General features: G+C 31.2%; 1 protein-coding gene across 18 annotated transcripts in view; it reads right to left on the bottom strand.

Moving 5' to 3' along the window:
• Positions 1-13,024, bottom strand: part of GRIK2 (glutamate ionotropic receptor kainate type subunit 2) — a 1,225,242-nt gene that overhangs the window by 160,054 nt on the left and 1,052,164 nt on the right. For all 18 annotated transcript variants that reach the window (XM_077162495.1, XM_077162496.1, XM_077162509.1 and 15 more), the window contains one exon: positions 7,989-8,212. In XM_077162495.1, the coding sequence (XP_077018610.1) occupies positions 7,989-8,212 (224 nt within the window). The remainder of the gene's footprint in view (positions 1-7,988; positions 8,213-13,024) is intronic.

Raw genomic sequence — 13,024 nt, 5'->3', positions numbered from 1 at the left:
ACTATAAAAGCACAGAATTGCTAAAAACAAAGAAGTTAAATTAATCTCTCTATAGTTCTCAAAACATAGACTGGCTATAATTGGCATGCAATATATGTAATCTTCCTTTTATTCCCTCAACAACTATCCCCACATGATCCACTAGCCCACAAGACTAAACAGGAGAATATTTATCTGAAAGAACTTTCTTATACCAAAGATTCCATAGCAGAGGACAGATATATCCAAATAAAATTGTTATAAATTTAGGTGTCATGATTACCATTAAAAGAAAAACAAACTGATCTATTTCTCTACATTTTTTAAGACATGTGCTTTCAGTCATGGTACAAAGACATACAGAAAAAAAATCCTCAAGTGAACACTTCTTTTTTCCTCAATATCTTTGTTTCATGGCTTCCCATACAGACTCCTCTGTTTCAAAGTATATATTTTCATACAAACATGTTGACCTCTGTTGACTAGATATAAATAGATGAAAATATTTCATAAGGAACATTGCTAAAGAAAAGAAAACCACTAAATTTCCTGAGATAGTTTCAGATTGTGAAGCGCTTTCCTAGGTGACTGAAAACCCCCGACAGAAGTCTGAGGGACCATCATTACTGTGACTGTAGAAATATAGAAGTGCAGGTTTGTTTTGCAAAATAACACAGGCAAAACAAACTGGAAGATGGCTTCTTACCAGCAAATCACAGTCCCTGAAGTTAAGGGCAAAGCAGCTAACTAGAAACTGTACCACATGGAAGAATAGGGATGCCACTTGATGCAAATCCTTGGTTTTCCTTATCTTGTTGGTCTTTAAGAGTTACCTAAAAGAATTTCATTCTTATGGTGAAAAAAAAAGTTAAAAGGGAGAGCAATAAGCCATTCACAGTACCTACTTATTCTATTATTAGCTTCTGAATCAGAATTAGATGATCAGAAAAGCAGAGGGGACAGGGTGACAACTGCCAAATCTTTCATAGGAAACAGAAAATTTCATACATCGGATACATAAAAGCACACACCTGTATATATAACATACTACATAAGGAGTCATTAAGAATATAGTTCCATTTGGGATAGTTAATTTGTAAATTGGAAATTTTTAGCATTATCAAATATCTTAATGTGGCCCTATACATTATAAATGATTATAATTCGTTTCTGTGATTTACTAAGCTAGACATTGTGGAACTGTTAAGTTGAAACAAATCAGCATTGGATAAAGGTAATTCTCAGTAGCTCAATGGCCAATATATTTAGCTAGTGGATACATTTGCACAGACCAGAGAGCAAGGCAGGTTTGCCTCTACTGGTCTATGAATTCATTTCTGACCATAGAGGCAAGGAAAGATGCAGAGGCAAATAATTTTTCCATAGGATTTGAAAAAATAACACTGAGCTATTAAACTTCTGCTTTTGCATTTATACTCAGTTATTTGGGACTAACAATCAAGAACAAAATATGCTATGGGGAAAATAATTTGGATAGAGATTTAGAAACCTACAAAATATATTCAAAAACACAATTAGCCTAAAAGTGAAATGCCAACTTGCATTTGTTGGCATTTGAATTACAGATAACTGGAAAAGGACTTTGATTTTAAATTGCCTCTGGTACACTCATTCTTTCCTCTTTTATTTCTTTAACTGCCTAGCATAATTATAACAATGAGAAGGTAGAAAATATGATTATTTTATCCTCTGACACTTGGGATTCTCTTCTTTATCTTAGACAGGTAACTTCAGTCAATATCTCTATTGTCTCAATTACCTGGATTTGTGCTTATTACAAATAAACTGCTAAAAAGAAGTCAGATTCAACCTCAATTCAATTGGTTTGGTTCTTCCAAATAATACAAACTAAGAAATTTTTTAGGACCACAAAATACAGACTAAGAGATTTTTCTAGGTTAGTGACTCTGGGCCTACTTTGCAACCATGAACATTATTGGAACCATTAAAAAAAGAGAAGTAAAGTGTTTTATAAGAGATTTACCAAATATGAGGAAAAAAATTCTTGACTAGTGCAGAAATAGTCTTATCAATCCTTTAGAAACATTTCAGTGCATAATTTGTATTTAACTTTAATCAATATTGACTTTTAAGTTCATAACTTTGATTAATATTTGCTAGTATACTATTTACTTTAATAATCACTTTCCTATGTATGAAGGACATATTAGCAGGAGAGCACTAATTTAAGCCAAATTTTTAGTAAAATACAAGAAAATTGCTAGATGGGAAAAGGAACAACAAATGAGTTTTCCTGCATTTACTTCAGTTAGCAAATGGTGTTAACAAATCAGAATAAAATACAGCTAAAATTACATGATGGAAAGGTAAATCTGAAATGTTTTTTGACTAGGGGGTGGAGCAAGTTGGTTGCAAAGGCACACAGAAAAATTGGCATTTCATTTCAATGTGACAACAGTCTTTCTGACACAGATTATAACATTGAACATCCCACCAAAGCAGTTATCCAGTTTTAAGTGCATAATAATTCACTGTTACCCCTACCGTATATTAAATGTCACTCATCACTGTGACAGGAATATAAAAGATATTGCACACTCATCAAGAGCCAAAATCAAAGTTGTTAATGTAAGCACTTTGGGTATGGTTTCCTAAACTCTGTTAACCACCAAAACCACTATTTAGAACATCATTACCTCTGAGCTCCAAGAGAAATACAGAATATGTTTAAAAGTTTAAGAGCTCTCAGTAAGGCAATAGCCTTATCATCTTGTGACCACAAACCATGATTGAGCCAAAATGTACATCAAGGCAGTTTTGGCCTTCAATGTAATAATAAATCCTCAAGCAGATTCAAGGGAGACTACCCCCTGCACCTCATCGAATAACAGAAGAGATAATATTCTATTATTCTAAAAATTAGGCAGGTAACAACACAAAAACACAAGAAATGTCTGCATTCTTCTAAACTTGGAAAAACTGATGTCATACATTGAATGCATTGGGTACTCTTTGATTGGCTATTCTTGCTAAGAACGCTAGGTGAAGCCATATTGCTTGGCTTCTTTTATCTTTTTCCTATATTTAATCATTTTCATTCATTTGAGTAACCTACAAAATTTTTCTTTAATGGAATCCTTACTACAAGATTCAGCATAGTATACTTGTTCTGCATTGGTTTGTATTTAATTTAAAAATGCCAATCTTAGAATAAAACATACAACATTATTACATGTATAGTGAATAATTATTATGGTTACATCAATCCTGTTGGAGGGGAGATGTGTGTACAATTACTCCCTTCTTTTCCGTTTGGAACGCATTTAGGTCTGTATAGAAAACTACTAAGGCTCTAGACCAAGATTCACAAGCTAAGCCCAGATCTTTGACAGTTCTGGCTGTCCCAGGGATAGCTATAGCTAAAAGAAAAAGTTCTCTAATATCTATGGGAATTTGGGTCACTTCATTTCAAATATAGGATCTACCAGTTCTGTTGTTTTATAAATGAAATATTTGAAGCAAGGTGAAAAATACTCATTATCAGTATAAGGAGTTGGTGCCCTACCCAGACATTTTATATAACTAATATCTGTCTCTACACTGATATACTAGGTCAAAGAAAAGAAAATAGAAAGAAGGAGGGGAATGGTTTAAGGGGAAACATAACCACATGCTTAGACTTTGTGCCTTACTATATATTTTTTCTCTAAATGCCATGAAAACATACTATAGGTGAAATCCTGTTATTTAACTTTTCTAGGGGACAAAAATCCTTCCTAATTTTCTTCCAGCTAAGATGTATTGTTAGAATGCCGGACATAAAGCCATTCGATGTCAAGAATGCAGTACCTTAGGCTCATCCTTACTCTTCAAATGAGAGTTCTCTGCTAATTTGGATAAGCATGCTGATTGTATCATTATGCTATTACAAAAAAATGCAAATCCTCACAAAATAGCATTTAATATAAAACCATATTAAGAAAAAATAAGACTGTGCATTGCTTTCTTAATATTGGCTAAACAAAGTTCAGATACCTTAGATAAATATATTGTTAAAGATATCTTAGATGATCGTTTTCTTATAAAATAAGGGTAGGGGAATTTTTTAAAAGCCATCACCAAAATAATCTACTTTCAAATATAATTTAAAAAACATAAATTTTACCAGTTATTATTATTTCTTAATTTGTCATAAAATTAGGAATCTTACATTGCAATAGAACAGATAGTCAAAAAGCCCCAAATATAGTAATCTAATGTTTAATGCTTTATTTTTCTACAGTTGTTTATTGCTCTTATGAGAATTAGTGCGTATGTTGTGTGTATATTTGTGAGTATATCAAAATTCCAAATACTCCAAGTCATTTTAGGGAAATGTATTTAAAATATATAATAATCATAAAAATTAGGCCATCAAGTATTTTATAAATTTCATCTAAAGGCAATAAATATCTTGAGTCAGAAATAAATGTATTGTGAGCTTATTAATAAAAAGAATGTATCCAGTTGTATTTTTTCTACATTTAAGCGTCTGGTGCAATTCTTGGCATATTATAAGTATCCACGAGATTTTTGTGGAATAAAGTAGTTGACAGGTGAGTGACATAAATTAATCATTAACATTTTATAGCAAGCTAATTATCTAGTGCTTACTTCAACACATATCTGACTCCTTGAATGGAATGCTTGAACTAAAGTAGAACAAATTAAAGGCATGGCTTGGTAGCTAGAAAGATATGGATGATTAATTGTAGCAATAACAGTAGGGGAAACAACAAACAGTGATAGAAAAGAAGTTACAATAATGGTGAATAACTTTTTTTAACAATAATTAAGTCACTTTTTAAAAATTTTACGATATATTATTTTGACTCGAAAGAATGTATTACACAATTTCCTAAAATTCAGTATGACATAAATTTCAGGAATTAATAAATATGAAGTATCAGTATGGGAATTGTTTTAGAAATTTGTTTCTGTGATTTTTTTAGTGAGAATGAAACGTACATTGGCATTTTTTTTAAAAAAGCTGTTGTTTGTGTTTCATTTCTCTGTAATTTCTATGGGGATAAAGCATTTACATAAAGATGAAGAAAATTCATTTATTTTGAAATAAAAAAGATGTAATATGATAATCAGTGATCTCTGTATGACATAAATGTAATCTTTATTGATAGGTAAAATTAAAATGCTACTCTTCATTTTGAATTGTAACAACTATTATGGTATCTCTTGAAAGAAAGGCAATTAATTTCTACAATTGAAACTTGGATATTTTGTCTGCATTTGCACATAAATTATTATCAAGAACTCCTTTCATAATAGTAAATGTTCAAGAACATTTCAGAGTAGATTTGAAATAAAAAACATTTGAGGCTCAGTTTAGAATGTAAATTGACTTGCTTTATAAACTTTTAATATGAATTTTTAATTTTTTAAAAATTGGGCAATATTTTTAAACAAGATTATTTTATCACTGGGAACTCAACCAAATATTCGGAGAAATTCTATAAAATATTCTTGTAATATATATTATTTATCAAGAATATCTAATATTATTACTTAATTTAAAGATACCTAATATTATTATTTTATAGAATATCTAATAATTTACACTTAAATGAATACTTTAAACTTAATGTCTTAAGTTATATGAGGTAATTCTTATATACATTATTCAATATGAAGGAAAATATTTTTAATATTTTCAAATCCATTCATTTAATCATTGACAACAAAACTATAACAGTACCATTCCAAGGTTTAAAGACACTAAAAATGGTACATTTTGGTTATCATTATGTTCTCCAACAGAATGACATGGATGCATTTCATCTGTGTAAAATTAATATTGCTTCCTATAGTTATTACTATATTTAGTTCATTATTATAGTTATTATCTATGAAGATTTATTAATGTGAAAGTTAGAGAAATAATGTGAAAGCTAACTAACTATATATCCACACTATATGCCTCTTTTTGCATATACTTTTTAAGTTTGACAATAATACAGATATTTGAGTATTTGCTCTTAAACCCAATTTTAGAAGATTTGGATTCAGAAACTGCTGCTGGAATGAATAAATAAATTTACTAATACAAATTTAAGAAAACCAAAAAGTTTGTGTTTAAGACCCCAAGGGGCAGTGCAATGGTGGCTCAATGGTAGAATTCTCGTCTGCCATGCTGGAGACCAGGATTTGATTCCCAGTGCCTGACTATGTTAAAAAAAGAAGATTCCCAAGGAAACTCAGCTTGATAGATGCCCATAAATTGCCTCAGGATTATTTCAAGACAAGCTCCACTAGGTTTTATCCTTCCTAGGAACTTCTATTAATTTGATTAAGAAGATATGTACGCATTAGACTTCAAGGAAGATTCTATTTATAGTTTGAAGATTCATTTTTCTTGTTTGCTCTGCGGGCAGACTGCAAAGTTCTTTAATCACTGGGTTACTTAAGCTAAAACTTTTGAATGCATTTCTCTGAACACATATGACAAAAACCTTTGAGTACATTTCTCTGTGCTGGTTACTATAAAAAATGTATAATTAGTACAAGGCTGCTATTTTCTCTTAACAGAATATGGACAGAAGGTAGAGTTAAAAGATTATGAACTTCACACTCCAAAACCTCAAGTTTCTGGCAGAACCCCAAACTTTAAATAGAAATTTATTGGCTCTACTAAAGAGCTTCAATGCTTTAGGGAAATATCTTTCCAATGTACAATTAATGCAAATGCAAATTATAATTGCTTTAAGGACTCCAATGCTAATATTGACACAATTAGGTGGAAAATAATAAATTTGCATATAATTTCTATGTAAACATATTTAAAATCATACTCTACTTCTATAATTGATTTTATTTCTCCATTAAATGAATGAATTAAATATTTTTATGGGCTGTAAAAAATACCCAACTTCATTAAAAAGTGAGTAAGTTCAAGAAGGCCAAATATCTTTAATGATAAATTTTATCAAAGAACCTATGTAATGTAATTGAAAAACAACTACGTATTTAATTTGTTATGATGGGGCTGAAAATATATGTATTGTTATAAATTATAGGTATTTTATCAACATGATAAAATTATATGTAGAATTCTAATTCATTTTGGACTTAGAACTATCTTCTTGATGTCTGACAGAACATAAAAATTCAAAGAATAACATGAGTATGAGATCTTTAAGGTCACTACAATATCAACAGGGTTCTGAGTTCTAAAGCACAATTCTAATCTCCCCAATTAAGGCAAAAGTAAACTAAATCACCTTAAAATGATCCATCAGAACTTTGATAAGGTAAGCATATATGAAAAATGATTACAAATTTCCATCTCCACTATCAGCAATAAAATGGCAAAATCAACATAAACTGAGCTGTAACATAGATTTAAAAAGCCATTATACAAATTTATAAAACTACATATATTTTCAATTAGGCATTAATTTTCTGACCCCATGATTTGAAACACTTCCTGTGAGTCAGTGAAATTAAGGTGATGTTGTGTGGTAATATATTTTATCTTTGAAAATAATGACAAATTGTATGTAGAAAATCATGGTAGCCTTTTCTTCACACTAAACATACTTTTTTTTAATTAACCTTGGCTCTTATAAAAAAAAAGCACCTGCTTTTAAAGTATAAAACTTTGATTTTTCTTATGACTGATTTATTGATTCAGATTAATAAAACAGAATATTTTGCTGTCTAGCTTAACAGAATCTTTAGAAATTAGGTAATGATTCTTATTTTATGGGGAGTTGGTCTGGTTTTAGATTGTGATTAAGAATAGTAAACCCTAGCATACTTATAGCTTACTGACACAACCAGCATGCTTTCTGCTCCAAAAGGCAGCACAGTGCATTTTAATAAGTGATTGACTCTTAAAAGTTCATTATTCTTCAGCACACCCATGGGAAATAAAGAAAAGGAAAATTAAGATCCATTGTGACTTTTGACAATTATTAGTTAGAAAAAAGAGGTAACAATTGCCAAAAAAATCACAAAAGTGAGCATGTTACCTGGCTATGACAAAGAGCACACAACTGACACCCAAGTAAGCCAGCAGAATATACATCCAGATATCAGGGGAGAGAGGATTCAGGAAGGAGAAGACGCCGGGGTTTGTACCATTGGGCTTGCGGTACAAAATACTTATTCCAAGTGTCATAAAGGGCTTGGAAAAGTCGATGACCTTCTCTCGAACGTAGGTAATAGCCAGTGGAGCAACTGCAAGGTCAGCTTTCTGTAGGGAGAAATATAAAAAAGAAAAGACAAGGTATGTTCTAAGTTATAAGAAAGAAGCCACCAACCAAATTAAATAGAACAAAGACTTTCCACTTGAGAATTCTGCCTTAGTTCTGATTATGTTAAAAATGACTACTTTGAAGTGAAGCATCTGATTTATTCTATTACTTATTTCTTGTTTGCTTCTAAATTAGTATATCAACATTTATTTGAAGTAGATATAGAAAGTAAAACCATTACAGCAAGGAAAAACTGAAGAACCTATTAGATGTTTAGCGCATGAATTATTGTACTACTGAATCATCTCATAAATATTTTAAATTTAAACTTTAAATATCTATTTTCTAAATACCATTGGTCAAGTTCTAAATAGTAATAAATGAATGGTCATAATAATAACTGCTTTGTATTATTTACGTGATAATCAAAAACATGTCCCTGGTTTAAAAACTCTACAATTTAGTTAACTGGTTTCAGTATTTAAATAGTTAAAACACTGTGAAATCATCTTTTAATTTGATTGTGTTTATCATCCCCAAGTTTTGTTTTTATCCCTCTAATTCGTTTTATATTATTTAATGAAAATCCTTGCAGCCTTGCCTAAATCACATTAGGAAATGTGTTTTTCAATTTTCACAAAGTTGTTAATTTTCCTTGGTGGCTTAAATATGTTAGCATACTAATAATGCCTATGTTATAACCATCTGTTAGGATTCAACTGAAGCTCTTATATATTGAAAAATTAATTATATTTTAAAATAACAAAGGCATCTATGATAGGAAGCTATATTTCTATGTTTGTTTTTCATAAACATACAGAGCTTTCAGAGAAAGCTCATTACAGAAGTCTACAAAAAAACATATAAAAGAATGAAATTGGGCTTGTAGTTCCTGACTTCAAGCACTGTTGGAGGATTTAAAGCAGAAACTTCTCTGAGAGGCTAAGTTTATAGACAACAGCAGTTTAGGTATGTGTTTGTGTGCATTTGTGCGTTGGTAGTGTGTGGTGAAGCAGGGGCACTCAGATGTTTGGATATAGTGTCTTTGGGAGTAGCGATAGAGCAAAAAAGGCATTACTCTAAAAAGTAGGAAGGGAAAAAAGGTCATTGGGGGTCCTAGGGAAGGTTATCAAGATGCTGTTGATCTGCCTTTAGCATTTGCTATGTAGCAGGCACTATGCTACCAGCTTTACATAAATTGCCACACTTAATCCTGATAGAATCCTACTATTGTTGCCATTTCGAAGTAAGGAAACTGACATTTTAAGAATTTGGAGAAACTTGCTCAACATCCCGTAGTTAGTTGAGCACTGGAGCCTGAATATAAAATCAAGATGATGGAGTCTATACCTTGGGCTTAACACCTCTGACTTCTGAGATGTGAATCATGATTAAGCCAGACATCTCAGAAGTCAGAGGTGAAAACAAGGCCAGAAAAGGGTCTTATTTAAATTATTTATTTATTTATGCATTATGGGAAGAGTTTTTAGAGATGGAAAAGGAAACACATGGAAGAAAGGCCAACAATTGATGAACTTAAGTCCCTAATAAATTCAGAGGCTCAGGTGCAGAGTTGAGGCAGAGGGAGTATTTTCAAGCACAGCACTCCATCCAAGTAGGAAAGAAGGGAAGGAAGTAAAAGGTGTGTTGAGAAACTAAACAAGTTCCTAAGGAAAGAAAGTGAGAAGAGAAGAAATATAGATGCCGGTAACAATGGACAACACAAAGTGGTAGTTTGCCACTATCATTTGGATTGAATACATAGCATAGATTATCCATGAGCCACTTCAGTTTGCAGTCTATGAAAAGCAAATAAGGCATTTAAGTGGATGTGCTTTAAGCTGGTAAAATATTTTGTAAATGTATCATAACTGTCAACAACAAGTTAGGAAACAATTCAAATGACATATATATTTTTTAATTATGTAATTCCCAAAATATTGTTACAGAAGCATTTATCAATAGGGTTAATTAAGGCATATATCAAATTTGAAATTTGCTTAGCCAAACAATTGCATAATAACATATTTAATATTATAAAAGATATTAGCCATTTTAAATAAAATGTAAGTAGATATTTGTAAAGATTTAATTTTAAAAATCTCTCATCTATTTTTCACCATATCGTCAGCTGATAGTATGCAATGTACTATGGTGGTTAATTAATTATAAATCAGGTTCTATAAGTAGTAAAACACAAATTTACCAAATATCAACTGTCAAAAATAAGCAGTATGTAATTATATACCAAATATTTATTTTAAATCTGTTTTTAAAAAGAGACCTCAGGACACTCCTGAAGTTGTAAAGATAAGCATCTTTTTATACTCAGTAGCATATTATATAAATAACATCCAGCTTCAAATGTTACATACATTAAAGGGTTTTATAATGGTTGTTGTGCCGTTCCCATCAAATACTAAAGATGAAGCAGTTTGAGAAAAGAGACTGATGGTAAAATTGAATAATCCAAATTTAAAAATTTTTATCATTGTAGATGTAGATTGACATGACCTAATGAAAGTAACTTCAGTAAACTATTTCTGACTTTAAGTAATAAAGTAATTTTTAGCCAAAAAGTAGTAGTCAAAATAATAAAAGTCCATCTTAGCAAAAGTAAAGTAAAATATCTCAGTAAGAAGTTCTCATATTTTATTTTGTACATTAAATCAATATTAAAAGCTCCTTTAGATAAAAAATTGCAGGCTGATATTTGGGGGGAAACATTTTAGAGAAAAGTGAATTAAAATGAATTAAACGACATCATTTTTTAAATGAAAATATAAGTAAAAATGAGACAATTCACATTAAGTAAATTTTCTACTGTGTTTTTAAATGATAAATATAAACTTAACACTGGAAAATTAACCACTAACCCTCATATATTTGTGTTATTAAGACTTTAACTTATTCTATAATAGAAATAATGACCAGAGCTTTGGGTTAGATATGGCAGTGACAAAATATCCATTATAAAATAGGTGCATTAGTTGGCTAAAATATTCATACTTCTGAGGATAACAGGTTAGTTGATGGTTACTGACTATATTTTGAATGCATCAACAAGTTTAAGAAGGAAACCACATGGATCAATGATTTTCTTTTGTCACTGCCACTGTTAGATTAAATTAGTCTTGGAAATTATTGGATCCTTTCCCTGTGAAAATTTTAACCTTCCCTTAACCCATTGATATCAAGCTTGTTCATGTGACTTTCTTAGGCCAATAAAATGTGAGTTCACAATGTATGTCATTCAAAAATCAAGTTTTAAGAGCATTAATTGGTTCTGACCATTGTTCTTTTCTCTCAACCTTATGAACATACTGTCCCAATAGATGCAATAACTTTATCCTGGATCTAAGAATGAAGAAAACATTTAGAATAAACCCCCATTTAATCCCAGTCTTGATCAACCATAGCTAACATATAACATGAACAAGAAATTAATCTTCATTCTTTTAAGAGACTTAAAATGAACTTTTTAGGGTTATTTATTAGCACACCATGACAATATAGATGCTGACAGATGCATTTTGTTTTCTTCACCTAATAACTTTCTTATAAGTTCCTTCAAGTAAAATGAGAGTTAAACTCACAAGATCAGGTGGTTAGTGTTGTAAACCATTAGACTATGCAGAGGGAGCTGTTGTGTGCCAGTTGCTAGCTAACTATAAATTTAGTCAACCACAAACTAAATTATTGATGAATGCAATCACTGCTTAAAAATAATTTCCAGCCAGTTAGTACATAATATTTAAGTATCTCTTGTAGCCATTTTTTTCAAATCTACCTTAAACTGCACTGATTATTTGGTGTCTTGTGAAATTCTAGACTATTTTTAGAATTCTAGACCTTTATTCTCTTTTTTTCATTTCCTAGGTTATTTATTGCTCCTTTTTCACATTTTTCGTTTTTCCTAATAAATGGTTCAAAAATGCTAATTATTTCCACAGAGGTTTCATAGAAATCAACCACGGTTAATGGAAATACAAAAATTATCTAATTTATTTCCTTTTCCACAAAAGTAGCTGTGATAGATTGAATCATGCACCCCAACAAAAACTATGCTCTTAATCTTATCCATGACCCCAAGGGTGTAAATTCATCTGTAAATAGGAACTATGAAGATGTTCTTATTAGCTAATGTATGAACATAATGAATCAGGGCGGGTCTTAATCCACCCTGTGGGGGCCTTATAAAGAGGAAATTTGAATGCCGTCAGTCAGAGAAAGCTTCAGGAAAAAGAAGTCCATGGAAGCCAGGAGAGCAGACACAGGAGAGAGCGATCACCATGGGATGGGGGCAGAGATGCAAACCAAGGAACCCTAAGGACTGCAGCGAACCAGCGCCAGAACATTCGGACTCTGGGAGGAAGCATGGCCTGGCCGGTGCCCTGATGTCGGACTTCTAGCATCTGAAACTCTGAGACAATAAATTTCTGTTATTAAGCCAACCCGTGTGTGGCATTTGTCACAGCTGCCCTGAAAAACTAAGACAACAGCAAATTATGAGTCGCTTCTTATTTGTCTGTGTCCTCCAGTAACAAAAGTGTTTGTTAAATGAATGAATGAATCATACTCATGAGAACACTTATGTAAGTTAAAGTAATATAAAATAGTCATTTTTAGGAAAGACATGTCAGAAGTGGAGTTATTCACTCCAGATGAAAATAATTGTATAATTTAAATCACATGTTAAACCAAATGAATTCTATTTTCTACCATACTGTTATTAGCTTGATGATTAATTATTTTTTCTTTAATTTATAAGAGTGTTCTAAGAGTTAGATGTTGGATATTTGTCCTTGGAT

Source organism: Tamandua tetradactyla, chromosome 5 (genome assembly GCF_023851605.1).
Source record: "Tamandua tetradactyla isolate mTamTet1 chromosome 5, mTamTet1.pri, whole genome shotgun sequence".
NCBI lineage: Eukaryota > Metazoa > Chordata > Mammalia > Pilosa > Myrmecophagidae > Tamandua > Tamandua tetradactyla.
The sequence above is the reverse complement of the archived record's forward strand: the minus strand, read 5'-3'. Positions and strand labels throughout refer to the sequence as shown.